This window comes from Asterias rubens, chromosome 9, assembly GCF_902459465.1.
Source record: "Asterias rubens chromosome 9, eAstRub1.3, whole genome shotgun sequence".
Classification (NCBI taxonomy): domain Eukaryota; kingdom Metazoa; phylum Echinodermata; class Asteroidea; order Forcipulatida; family Asteriidae; genus Asterias; species Asterias rubens.
In genome coordinates, this window is record NC_047070.1 from 7,500,719 (window position 1) to 7,515,889 (window position 15,171).

Sequence of the window (15,171 nt, forward strand, 5' to 3'; positions counted from 1 at the left end):
CGGAGTTTGCCCTCATTAAAGATAACGTAACTAAATAATTAAATAATTATAAAGTCAATGCGCAGAGTGCACTTCCTCGTGTCTGTATTCGTCATGATTTAAAATACATCACTTGTCTTGTCAAACCGAATTCTTTTATTGGATATGCGCGCTGATCTTGTGCCTTTTATATAGCAGTTACACTGTAAAAAGTATCCGTGAAATTTACAGTGCTTTACCTGGCAGCTAGGGTGCCAGGTAAAGTGCCGTAACTACACCATTTTTTTTTTATAGTGATTGTTGGTCCAATGTATAGGATATGACTACAATGCAATATGGCCCATATTTATATATCCTTCTGGTGTAGCGGTGTTGTTTCATCAAACTTGAATTTCCCATAAGTAATAAGGCATTTTAAGATTACTCTGCAAGCTACGTCTCATGTTGATTATGCATAACAAATTTGACAACTTATTTTTGCTAGGGTCTACATTCAAACACAGAAAAATAACGCACATTCTATTGTTTACATCACTGTGGGGACATCTTTTGTTCTTTCCTTTGTTCCAGTAATTGACAATCTCGCTCCCTACTAACTTTACACGAACTTCCTTGCAGAGCACTTCATGTCTTTAGAATTGATACCCTTTGTTTCCCTTTACTGCTTTGTCCTCGGTCTACACATGGTCTACATAAAGTAACGAATAACATCGCACATTGTGACGTGCCTAAACTTGTCATTATTACAGAACAACCAATGAAGTCTTTAGAATGGATACCTTTTGCTCTCCCTTTAACCGCTTTGTCCTCGGTCTACATATGGTAACGAACAAAATCACACGTAGTAACTTGTCGTTAAAGACACTGGACACCTTTGGTAATTGTCAAAGACCAGTATTCTCACGTGGTGTTTCTTAACATAAGCACAAAGTAACCAACCTGTACAAACTTGAACCCAATTGGTCGTCGAGCGAGATAATAATAACCACCCTTGTCACACGAAGTTATGTGCTTTCACAGATGCTAGATTTCGAGACCTCAAAATCAAATTCTGAGATCTCGAAATCAAATGCAAATATACTTAGTGGAAAATTACTTCTTTCTCGAAAACTACGTTACTTCAGAGGGAGCCGTTTCTCACAATGTTTTATACTATCAACAGCTCTCCATTGATCGTTAACAAGTAAGTTTTTATGCCAACAGTGCTTACAAACAGTGTCAAGTGCCTTTAAAAGAAATTTCGATGAAGCCAGCAACCTCATGGCCACTTTATAGTCCACTTTATAGAACTTAATTGTAATGTCGTTTCTAGGGACGATGCCTATAATATACGTCAATACCGAAGCGCCGCGAATATGTGTCCAGTCCACCTGAAGCAATTGAATTATTTCTAGCTGCTCTAATGGTATATTAGTATCCTTCAGCAATATTAAGAGCCCATGGCCATGTTCCACTTAAGAAACGCAACAGTCACGTCCATAAAGTCTCTACTCTGTGAATTTCAGCATCAAAAGGCTCTGTTCTGCAAACCTCATTCCAATAAGAACATGATTCAGCTTGCGCCATGATGGCACTACAAAACGTTTTATGATTTTCGGCATCAAAAGGCTCTGCGAACTTTCTTTCGTGTCTATGAAGAACAATTTTCAGCCTGCGTCATGATGTCACTACTAATCTTGATTTAATTTTAGTATCAAAAGGCTCTGTAAACTTTATTTCGTATCTCCGAAGAACATGATTCAGCTTGCGTCACAATGGCACTACAAATCGTAATCACTTCTATCTCACTGTGTATGATTGTTCTGGAGTGTTCAACTCATCATCAAGTAACTGCTGGTGCGCCGATCGCATGTTACCCACGGACAAGAAATCAAAACTTTCTATCTGCAATTCATAAAGAACTACGACATGTTCCCTATCGACAAACGGTTACTCGATCACATGTTCTCTGCGTAAGTTACTGCCATGCTGACCCTCTGTGCCAGTCCGTCAACTACAACATGGACAGTCGTTTGTGTGAGTTAAACAACAAAACCAGAGCTCGGTGTCCTAATGGCTTGGTTACACGTTACGGGAGTGCGTACTTTGATGCTGATTTAGACACATTTCTGTTCTCGCAGCCTACAGACCAGAGCGAAGATGTACACCCCAATCCTTCATCATCTCTCACCTCATTGCCCCGGCAAAGGGATTGCGAGGAACTACGCCAGGCGGGTTACAACGCAAGTGGTATCTACACTATCACCCCGACCGGGTTTGACAGCGGCCTGAAAGTCTACTGCAACATGGACACCGATGACGGGGCGTGGTGGATCGTCATCCAACGGCGTCAAGACGGCAGTGTGGATTTCTTTCGCAACTGGACAGAGTACGAAGTTGGCTTTGGGAGCTTGGCTAATGAATTCTGGCTGGGAAACGACAACCTACGCGCCCTGACTGATGGGTCTGGCTCATGGCGGTTGATGGTCAATCTAGAAGGCGAGCAAAATAAAACGGCATTCGCAGAATACGGACAGTTCCGGATTTCTGGAGACAACTTCACTCTGCATCTTGACTCGTACAGTGTGGAGAGTACGGCAGGGGACTCTCTCTACATATCTCACAATGGAAAGATGTTCACTACTAAAGATAGAGACAATGACTGGAAACCGGATGCGAACTGTGCGGCAACCACCGCTGGGGCATGGTGGTACAAGTCCTGTTACAATTCTAACTTAAATGGTTTGTTTCACGCAGACCAACGGGTCCGAGGGATGCGTTGGTCATCGTGGAACGATAACATTCCAGTCAAGAAATGCACTATGAAAATCCGGTTAAACACTTGAAGCTCTACAATAAAACAATACTCTTGAACTTTGTTCAAATATTATCATACGAATTGATTTGTGTTTTTCAAAAACATCTGACTTTTACCGAGAACTTTTGGAAAACTTTTAACCATTATATTAGAGCGATCCATTTCTCTTGGATTTTGACGAGTTTGAAATTTGGAAATTTAATTGTCTATGATACAAAACAGCTTATTATACTTTCGGAACTCATGTTGCTTGTATGAAGCATTTTTTTTAACCGGGCGACCCCCAGCCACAAACGGCAGTGCGATATTCGTCCTTTGCACGGGCAGTCCTTTTGCGTGTATAGCCCCGAGTTGGGGACAGCAGGGAATCGAAAATGTTATATATTTCTCTATTTTGTCACTTTCATCCAAGCATGTTAATAAGTACAATAGAAATGAAGTCGAAGCTCCACAAGCACATGGCGGATCCGTGAAGTGTCGAAAAGGGGTCGCTCATAAGTTTTTTTTAATGAAATTTTAAAATATAGTATTATTCAATGTAACATAGCTCTACATTGTTTTGGCGTGAGCCACACGTTGCCTTGGATCAGTCGAGTTGGTCCTTGAAAAGCGTTTGAAACCGTTTGTTATGAAATCGATCTCTAGAAAGATGTTTAACAAGTAGAACATAATGATCAACACAAACCTCGAAGATGCGTGGTTTTCATAGAGCTATATATAGTTAGCGCTCTAGTCAATATATATAGCTCTATGGTGGTTTTCCTTGTACTTTGCGAACTAACACGGTCAGCCATTTTATGGAGTCAAAAACTTGGACTCCACAAAATGGCGTGCCGTGTTAAAGGCAGTGAACACTATTGGGAATTGTCAAAGACTAGCCTTCACAGTTGGTTTATCTCAACATATGCATAAAATAACAAACGTGTGAAAATTTGAGCTCAATCGGTCATCGAACTTGCGAGATAATAATAAAAGAAGAAAAAAACCTAGTCACATGAAGTTGTGTGCGTTTAGATGGTTGATTTCGAGACCTCAAGTTCTAAATCTGAGATCTCGAAATCAAATTCATGGAAAATTACTTCTTTCTTGAAAACTATGGCCTTTCAGAGGGAGCCGTTTCACACAATGTCGTATACTATCAACAGCTCCCCATTACTTATCACCAAGAAAGGTTTTATGCTAATAATTAATTTGAGTAATTACCAATAGTGTCCACTGCCTTTAATTCACGACGTATAAGGAAAACGAGGCATATTTGTGTGGATCATTATATTCTACTTTTAAAACATTTTTCTAATCATGCATTTTGTAACAATCGGTTTTCAACTCTTTTGAGGCTTTTTTGAGGTTTTTAGGCCTCAGTCTTAGGGTTGCGCGCAAGATTTCCGTCGCGCGACCATCGCGCGACCGACTATAAAACGGCCTTCATAAGACAATGTTACGAAAAAGTGGCGCGCAAAATGATCAGCCTATAATAATGCATCTTTTGAACAACAATTGTGTTATTTTACTTGGCTACTTTGCCTACTATATTATGCCGTACAGCTTTGTTCAGAAACTTAATGGTACTTTGAGAGACCAATTTAAGAAATGACTCCGCGGTAGTACAGTTAATTGCGATCCTATAAGCTAAAGTAGTAGTCCCAGCCTCATCCGCCCGGGTAAAAGTTAAAAAGCAGGACAGATCTTTTCAGAACTGAAAAGTCTCCCGAACACCCGAACAATCTACTCCTCGGTAGTAGAGTAAAGAAAGACAGTTCTCTAAGAACAAACTCTACCTGGCAAGTAGATACACACATGGTATTACCGCAAACCATACTACACACAAGATTTTCACAAATACACACGAACAAATAAATCATGCTGTAAATAATTATGAACTTCGTTTTGTAAATAATCATTTTGTTGAAGTTAAAATTTGTTGGTATCAAATAATTTTTTAGTCTACATCCTTATATATAATGCAGTAAAGCACACTATCAGTGAAATGGTAATTCAGCATTTGCGGAAAGCACCTCCTCAAAATAAGTTTCTACAGTACCATTTCCACCATTTTGGGAAAATTGCTTCTTTTTTTATGAAAACTACGTTACTTCAGAGGGAGCCGTTTCCCACAATGTCAACATCTCCCCATTACTCGTTACCAAGTAAGATTTTATGCTAATAATTATTTTGAGTAATTACCAATAGTGTCCACTGCCTTTAAAGCCATTGGACCCTTTCGGAACAGAAAACAAAAAGTTCACAGATTTACAAATAACTTACAGGGTTTACAGAAGGTAATGGTAAAAGACTTCCCTTGAAATATTATTCCATGAAATGCTTTACTTTTTGAGAAGACTTTAAAACAATTTTAAAACGTTTTAAATGTCATGACACGGCGAAACGTGCGGAAACAATGGTGGGTTTTCCCGTTATTTTCTCACGACTCCGATGACCGATTTAGACTAAACTTTCACAGGTTTGTTATTTGATATAGAAGTTGTGATACACCCAGTGTGGGCCTTGGACAATACTGTTTACCGAAAGTGTCCAATGGCTTTAAGACTTCTGAAACCTAAAAGTTGCAATAGTTCAATAGAACTTGAAAAGATTCGATAAAGCATCTCAAATAAATGTGTACTTTTACATCTACCTAAATAATTTTGTGAGAGTTTGTTTTGATACTTTCTTGTAGTTTTCATGTAGACCTACATCTGCAGTAGTTACTGAGGAATGATCAATAAGGGAATCAATGTGTGGTGAAGAGGTTTTCAACTAGTGGTTTAATCCCAACGAGGCCTGGTTCTTGATAATTTTACCGAGACGAAGTCAAGGTAAATTATAAAGAACCAGGCCTCGGCGGGTTTAAACCACTAGATGAAACCGATTCAACACACTTTGATTCCATTTCATAAATACCTTTTTGGTAAAAAACATCATCACTTTTTGGTCAAAAAGTAAAATAAATACAACAATTTTAATTGTTATGTGATTTGTTCAACCCACACCCCTCCAGCTATGAAATGGTAAAGCCCTCCGCCGCCCTCGGGTAAACAACTCCTTATAAGGGAATGCTGTGCGCGTCGCGCGTATCGCGTGATGTGGCACAACTGTTTCAGACGTTGCTCTCGACCAATGGGAATGAAGAAACTGTCTTAAAAGAACAGACCTGTTCTTTTAAGATCTGTGCAAGGTCGCGTGTCACGCCCATGAATTAACACTTTTTACCGGTCATAAACAAAGGTTTCTACAAACCCACGTGACGCGCTCTCCACCAATAGGAATAGCGAAACTGTCTGAGGTATTTATGAATGCTATTTTAAAGCAAGCATTCTTTTCGTCATATTCTTGCAAAGAGATCACCACAACTCGTCAGTTATTAAATCTGCACGGCCCCCCGATTTTCAATGAAAGAATATGTTTGTCCAAAATATTTTCTCTGAACGAATTTCGATAATGATGCTGTTTCAAGATGAAAACGATAATATAAAACTGTTTTGGCACATGGTACCGGGTGGCTGATGGGCGTTCAGACACTGGACACTATTGATCATTGTCAAAGGCCAGTCTTCTTACTTGGTGTATCTCAACATATGCATAAAATAACAAACGTGTGAAAATTTTAGCTCAATTAAGTCGTTGAAGTTGCGAGATAAGAATGAAAGAAAAAACACCCTTGTCACACGAAGATGTGTGCTTTTAGATGCTTGATTTCGAGACCTCAAATTCTAAATCTGAGGTCTCGAAATCAAATTTGCGGAAAATTACTTCTCTCTCGAAACTACTTCGGAGCCGTTTCTCACAATGTTTTATACTAGCAACCTCTCCCCATAACTCGTTACCAAGTAAGGTTTTATGGTAATAATTATTTTGAGTTATTACCAATATTGTACACGTTGTTTAAGACTTTTGAAACCTAAAAGTTGCAATAGTTCAATAGAACTTGAAAAGATTAGATAAAGCATCTCAAATAAATGTGTACTCTTACATCTACCTAAATAATTTGTTGAGAGTTTGTTTTGATACTTTCTTGTAGTCTTCATATAGACCTACATCAGCAGTAGTTACTAAATAATATTCAATGCTATTTTAAGGCATTCATTCTTTTCGTCATATCCTTGCAAAGTAATCACCACAACTCGTCAGTTATTAAATCTGCACGGCCCCCGGTTTCCAATAAAAGATTCTTTTTTTGTTCACAAATATTTTCTCTGAACGAATTCCGATAATGATGCTGTTTCAAAACGAAAACGATAGTACAAAACTGTTGTCTAGTTGAATGGAGCCGAGTTGAATGGAACATTCCAGTTTTCAACGACATATAGATCATTGTCATTTGATGTATTTTAAAAGTAGAACATTATGAAAAATCACACAAATTATTGGTTCGGAAAAATCAAAAATCATATTCGGAAAAATCAAAAACCATATAGCGCCGCGTAGCGGCAACAATGCGAATAAATAAATGTCTTGCGAATAAATTATACGCAAAAATATGTGGAAACATCCAACCAACTATGTACTAAGGACAATTCCAAGGTTCGGTGTGTCAACTTTACACTAAAAGCTTTTTCATATTACAATGCCAACAGCTCGCAGAAAAACTGCAATGAAGTTAAGCACTGAGAACAGGGACGACGATTTATCTTACAAATCTTAATGGGGCATGGTGGTATAATGCATGATACAAGTCTAATCTGAACGGTTCAAGAAACATCACCACACATTTGAGCTGGTCTGCAACTAAACCCAATAAAGAATGCTCAATGACGATCGCATGTATTCTTTGGTTTCAAGAGATTGTTTTACATCAAACTAATATCCGCAAAAACAAAAACCAATTAAGGCTTTCCTGACGACATTGCCTTGCTAATAGTCGGGGCTTCAAGAACAGAGGATCAAACCACAAACTTAAGACACTTATCCTTTATAATCAACATGACAACAAAATTAAAAGTATAAATTCAATAGTGACACTGAAGGACTACCCTGCCCCATGTCATAAAAAAAATGTAAAACTGATGTTCCTGCAAGGAATACTCTTGGTCGTGGGTTCGAATCCCACTTCACGGTTGTTGATTTTTTTTTCCACCTGTGCATTAATGGGTCAGTACCCAGTACCGAGTCAGTACAGGGCTCATCAAACACCACCGGTGAAACAAATATTATAAATTTGACTGCGAACAATTCGTTTGGCATTTCCAAGGCTTTGACAACTTTATAAAGACATATCATGTTTTTATACATGGAATATAGGGCCAAATAACTAAGATCGTGTTTGCAACCTAAATGTTACACATTGAGAGAACCTAACCACCACGTCAGCACAACGTCTAGGTATAGCAACCTAAATATTACGAGTTTTCAAGAAAACCTAAATACTATCAGACTGACGTCTGATTAAAGTGACGGTAAGGGACGGATGTAAACGTAGAATGAACGTTCTTGAGTGCGCAGTATAGGCTGAATCTGATAGGCAAAATAATTAAGACAACGGTCCTTCATAATCAGCATGACAAAAACGTAGAAAAAGTCTAAGTTAAAAACGGACTACCGAGCCCCATAATATCAAAATGTAAAACTGATGTTCCTTCAAGGAAATTACTCTTGGTCATGGGTTCGAATCCCGTGTTCGAATCCGGCTTAGTGTTGTCACTGGGTTCTTTTAAGTTAAAACTATTGCATTGGGCGTATGCCCAGTTCTGAATATGGATCTTTGCCTTAAAATTATTGGCAATACAAACTTATGGTTGGAAGGTACAGCTGAAGCTTTTGTGTGTGTAAAACATTTTTAGCAATCATATCACTCCGAAATAATGTGGTTCTCGAAAAAGATATCCGTTTTATTGATTTTAAGAAACGCCAGTAAGAAACGTTTCTCAGATTGTGTATTCCATCGATGAATTATTCTTCCTGTGAAGACTAAACCGCTCCATTATATCTTACAAACTCTACCATTTTTAAAACGAAGTTTTGTTGTATACGTCATGTACATTTATAGAAAATTAAAACTCTGAACGGTTCCGAAAAAAAACATACTAAATGTAATATTTAAATATTAAATTATGGCCATGTTATTTTTACGACATTACGAACTTCACAGTTAGCTTTGTAACTTGAACAAAGAGGGGGCTATACTAGTACGAAGGCAAAAAGCTTTATGATAATAAATTGCCCAACATCATCACAGTAAGTACAGTTTCGTTAGGCCTATACTGTATTTTTTAAAGCATCATGACGAATGGAGTGTTGTTACCGCATCAATTACAGCCACCACTAATTATAGTGGTACCACTGTTAATGATACCCGAATAATACTTGAGCCGCCTATGAGCAGATTGGTTTCATTCAAAGATAGTAAACACTAAAAATGTTTCAAAGATTTTACAGAATTCAATTTTAACCTGCAGGTTATCCATCCTCGCGAATCCCTATACAACCTCATTTCTCAGAACCCCCTACTTTGCATTAATACATTTTTATACACAAATTGCATGCAGGCTAAACACCATTCTCACCGTGAACATTAAGGACACATTATTTTATACGTGCCCCCCGTCCAAAAGAAAACTTTAACACTACCTTCACAGTCGCTGCATATGGGTGGGTCCGTTCCGCCATGGTGGGATGGAGTCCACTGTAACATGGATGAAAAACTTCCGACATGCTTGCCTTTCCTAATCCGGTCGTATATAAAGTTTAGTATTCCATCCAGTATCCACAATAATCCTCGGTTTTCCTTGTTTCCAGTTCGTTCTTTGGTCGCACAAGTACATGAATTTGTCCATGGCAGAAGGTTTAGTCATTCTTGTTTGGTCCAGTCGACAATAATTCCACATGAGCAAAAGATGGCGGCGTGGCTAATATATGCGGCCTGTTTGAGTTTGTGTGAGTTTTACTGAAACGAACAACATCACTGCACGTCGTATGTTGGGCGTCGTGTGACGTAAGCGTGGAATGTAACATTTTGGGGGAGGAGAGTGACGCGGGGAGCAGTGAATGGAAGGGTTATATAACTCTGTATTGTCACGGAATGTAATGATACTTTCATCCAAACAGATGCTTTAAATACAAAACAAAATGAAGCATGATGTCTAACTACAGACCAACATTAAATGGGAAGATTGGTGCTCCATGCACGATGAACTCCCCTTCAAATGTGCCTATATTGTGTTCTAGGAATGTTTTGAATTCTTGGTTTTTCACGGGGTTCATTACAAGAGGGGAAGAATGTGTTTACCGTTAATTGGAGGCCCTCTGCCACATATATCGGGCATGGTGTAAAATGAAGGCCTTTATGTAAGTTGCGGCCGTTGGTTGGGAAAGTGTTCGAAACTTCGGACCATTACAGAATTGGTCACTTAGAAAACAAATCGTCTTAAGATCACAGATTTTTATAAAACTTACGCGGTCTGTGATGATATTAGATAACATCCCTTAAAATATTTGTTGTGTCGGCAAAATCAAATTCTATAATTTTCCTTCAAGTGTTTGTTTTACTTCGCACCATTTTGCTTCAATAATCTGTAGTTAACTTGTGAACATTTTTGCCAAAATTCGTTAGTTGTAAATGCGTTTTCAAGAAAATAACGGGATTTATTTTGATCAAGGCTATTGAAGTAAGCAACGGCGAAATTAATTCAATGGATGTACCATCTTCGATAAGTGACAGAGTGTATTACCCCCCCCCCCCGACAAGAAAAGTTAATAAAGACATCCTTTTCATCTTGTTTAAAAACCTCTAAAAGATTTACACAATAGGGGGTACACCATCACCATGCGAGCATCAAGGGAGTTCCATCAAAAATTGGGTTTAAAATTAAAGTCTTTGTGGCGTACTTTTAACTTTTGATATATTTTGATGAACAGTTCTTTTATTAAAACAAAGTTGAATTAATCTCGCCATCTGGACTTGTGTCTCTGTAAAGTATTACTTCATGCAATACTCTCTAAATGTAAAATAGTGAAAAACACCACTCTTCACATTTCGAGCTGTCCCTCATATATGGCTCTTCATAAAAAGTGGTGGTATATTTACTCTTTTAGAGGGGGTGTCACTCCAGGAGTGAGTGAAAAATCACTCAAAAAGATGCAAACTTCAATCTCAAAGGGTGGAAGACCACTCGAAAAAGATTTGTCTTTCATATGGCTCTCTTCAAAGAGTGCTGTTTCACTCTTTAACATTAAGAGAGTACGTTAGCAAAAATGTAATTGCTTTTTAAAAAAAATGGCACCAAATTTCTTAATGACATGGAAAATTGACAGTCTGAATATAGACTATCAATGTGAAATTCTTTCCCGACACTCGTTGGATTTGGATACTTGTTCAATATGTCCATAGATTTACATTAAACTTACAGGGTTTGATGATGATGATAGTGGAAAGCTTCCCTTCAAATCTTACTTACTGAGGTGCTGTAGTTTTTGAGAAATGAGTAAAACAATGTCATGAAAATACGTTTGTAAATGGTTGAAATAATTTTCGTCTCATGAGATGAACATTATTGTCATGACATTGTTTTACTCATTTCCCCAAAACTACAGCACCTCAGCACATAGTATTTTCAGGGAAGCTTTCTACTATCATTATCTTCCAACTGTGTAAGTTTAGTGTAAATCTGTGGACATTGTGATTTTTGTCCTACAAAAGTTACATAGATCCTTTAAGCACTAGTTCAATTAACACACTGTAAATCCTTAATCTCTGGGCTTTACTCGAAGCGCTTTTTTATTGTCTCCAACTTTGGTGCTAATGACCCATTTTACAAAGGCATTAAACAGAATACACTATTGGTAGATTGTAATATTTAGGAAAGGTGCCACTCTTTACAATTATTTAGAATAAAGTTACTACATTCATGTCCATACTATAGTAGGCTTAGTCCTCTTTTATTAACCCATGTTTACATAAAATGGGCTGTGTGTCAGTTTCTATAGTTCTTCTTCCTGTTATTTTAGGGTCTTTGCTTTGGTGCCTAACACAGAATAATCCTGCTAAGCAGTTACCAGCTAAAACACCATGTAGGGAACAGTTGCATGCGTCATTATATTTTACTCGGTTATCCTATTCAACTGAGCAGAATTGTGTTGTGCTTAGCAAATTTGAGTCTGTAAGTTTGTTGAAATTGACCACAGCTAGCCCGTATACGACCATAATTCCCTTTTATGTTCCCGACTACAAACGGATTGTGCAAATCTCGCGCGTTTTCAAACAGTGATGCTCTTTTATTTACGCGCGCGATTAAATTAATTCCCAAGCAGTGCACTGTTTAAAATAAAAACATTCAACATGAGCGAGACTTGTACGTTCATAATGCTCTTCAACATTTTCGTCTGATTCTCATTAAAGGCATGCACACTATTGTTAATTACTCAAAATAGGTGTGTTTTTTAGTTCTTTTTCTCCTCACTCAAACAATAAAACAAGTTAGGCATGAAGCCGTTTATTATGCATCTGAAAGCACACAAAGTAATGCAAATAGGGTGTTTTTTCGTTCATTATTATCTTGTAAATTCGATGACTAGTTGAGCCCAAATCTCTACAGCCCAAATCTTCTGTTATTTTTTGCATATGTTGGGATACACCATGTGAGACTACTGGTCTTTAACAACCTGACGTGTCCAGTACCTTTAGCACGAAATGAAAATAATATACATTGTGCCATACCAAATACCAATAGTGTACACAGTAAATTCTTACAAGCAAAACCTCGTGTACATATTTTTTTTTTTTACAATAGCAATACATCTTTATGTGCAACATTTATCATAAGTATATAAATTACCTTTTTTTTTCTTCTTCTTCTTTTACTTATTACTGTTGTGCAAAATGTGATAAAGATGTACATGACGCTTTTGCATCAGTCAATGATTTGATTTATTTACTAATTAAATACCAAGCTATGCTGCTTTTTCTTCTTCCTATGTACATGTACAGGGGTTAAGGTCACTGTTGACAAAAAATGCCTCATGTGCCATCCAAATTATAGACGGATATTGAAATGTTGGCATGTCTACCTTTTAGTAGCCCCTGGGGGCTCAGGGTTCACAGAACTCTGAGAAACATGTTCTCGGAACAAGAAAAGTAGTTCAAAGAGTAGGAATTCTTATCTTGTGGACAAAAATAACAGCTGATTTTCCTCACAAGACTGGTTTGAAAAGTCTGAGTTTCAGATAAAAGTCTTAAATTTAACATCCCTGTGGGTAGGCAAGCAATGTGGGGAGGAGAAATGCATGTCATGCAAGGGGTAAATACTTTGGTACTATAATATATCAATATCAGTAAGTATAAAAGATAGATTAGTGGAATGGTATCTAAGGGTACATGCAAAATTGTTTAATGGAATGGTATTGGGCAGGCCTGATGGCGATTGCCTTGTTGCCCCCTCGTCATTGCCTAGGTGCCCTAGAAATGCTCCAGCAGAAATTTACAATTTTCTCATGGAGTGCTCTTCACAAAGGAGCCTTGGTGCCCTTGCTCTGTCAAACCCGAAGCATACGGGCCTGGTTGGGGTAAATTGGGGGGGGGGGGAGCTTGGTAAAATGTCAGTGGTAAACCAGACCCCACAAAGTTTACTTCAATCATAAGCTGTACATCAGATTAGAAATCTTGATAGTTGGGAACAATGGAGCAATTTAGCATGGAATGTATACATGGGGATTTAATGAAGCGGTTGGGTATAGAATTTTTTTTAAACCTCTATGAGTGCTTGGTATATCCAATTACTAAAAGAGTTAATAATATTCACAATACATGGTTGAAGGATAGCATTCTACCAAAGGTTAGAAGAACTTCAATACCCGATGATATACAAAAACTACTACCATCATGGCAACATTGACTCATCATTGATTGATACATAAGCTTATAATTACAGTGCGAAAAAAAGATTAACTGTGCATTAATTAATTATTGCTACTCGATCATAAAGGCACTGATTGGCAATTCATTAATTAACAAGGTTTAAATCGCATTGGATTACCTTGATAATAAAACAAAATATTTAAAAACAGGTAACCCGTCGGCTCTGCAGTCACTATCTACCAGTGCCCAAATTATGGCTCTGCTTACCGTCAAACTCTGCGCTTACGATAACTATTCTTCGCTTACTTTGCAAGCGCCGAATTTCTGCACTAGATGTGTAAGCGTAGAATGCCTAGTAAATGAGGAGTACACACGCACACACAAGCCAAAATTTCTTGCTAACCTGTGAAGTGCGCTTCACATAAGCGCAGAATTCCCTGCTTCTACAAGCACTGATAATTTGCTAACAATAGCCATGAAATTGGACCCAGTTCGTTGCATTTTCTTCTTTCATACTATAGCGTGAGTTTTATATTTGAACAATGTTTATGGAAACTGACAATATGCAGAGTCTCACTCAGTGACGCTCAAGGCGCTTTAACATAAAGTATTTCCTACAAGGTAGGTACATGTCTATGGGACTACTTTGAATTATGAGACCTAAACCAATAGTAAATGAACATTCCAGATTTATGACAGCAGAGCGTGGGTTACCATAATACAATATAATTAATTAAGATCAATCCATTAATTTATTAAAATCAACACATTACAAACAATTACTTCTCTCAATAAAGCAGCTACATGTACAACAGGTTTTGATCATCTTTTTTGCACTGTGATCTCACTTTGAATTTGAGAACCAGACAATGTGTGTATTTTGTTTTTTGCTCACAGCACAAAAAGCTGGATTCATATTATTGTTTTACAAGATCAATTTAACCCATAGAGTTAAATACTAAAACTAGAGGGGGCACTCTATAATACACAAGCTGAATCCCTACGGGTCAATAACATGGGGTGTGTTCGATTAGCTTCCCTGGGTCGACCCTGAGGTGCTCCCTCGGGTGAGCCCCTGACAAGAGCTAAACGAACGATCACTCACCGCTCACGTGGTGACGGGGCAAGCCCCCAAGTGACCCACTCCGCAAGCAGCGCACTAGGGGCTGACCCGGGTGAGCCCCTGGAATGACGTCAAAGCTATTTGAACGCACCTGGGGCAGACCGGGTCGACCCAGGGAAGCTAAACGGATGCATCCATAGAGATGTCCACTTACAAAATGGTGGTTGTGTGAACTAGTGCATGACTTTGTGTTATACGATGGGTCATCACCATTTTCTCAATGGCCAACAATGCTTCCTGTTGGGTCGTTTCACTTAATAGACCTTATCGCAAATACTTGGTACGCATGCGTTAGGAGTAGAATGAGGTGCATGCTGGTCTAGCTAGCGATCAAGTTTGATCGCTAGCTAGACCAGCATGCTAGACCAGCATGCACCTAGTTCAACAGTTAGTGCTTGTGCAATGGGTATTTGGGTCTTTGGTTGTTTATATGTACGCCCTCTAGTTCTAAAATCAACCCCAACTCCATTGATCTAATGTAAAGCA

The 15,171-nt window shown here is 38.2% G+C and overlaps 1 protein-coding gene across 1 annotated transcript; it reads left to right on the forward strand.

Moving 5' to 3' along the window:
• Window positions 1–1,733: 1,733 nt before the first annotated feature.
• On the forward strand, window positions 1,734–2,804 carry LOC117294718 (ficolin-3-like). The gene has a single exon (XM_033777230.1). The coding sequence runs from the start codon at window positions 1,734–1,736 to the stop codon at window positions 2,802–2,804; it is 1,071 nt and encodes a 356-aa protein (XP_033633121.1).
• Window positions 2,805–15,171: the final 12,367 nt, after the last annotated feature.

What these genes read in the sequence shown, in the direction of transcription:
- LOC117294718 (XM_033777230.1), top strand. Translation starts at nt 1,734, where the DNA reads ATGGCACTACAAATCGTAATCACTTCTATCTCACTGTGTATGATTGTT.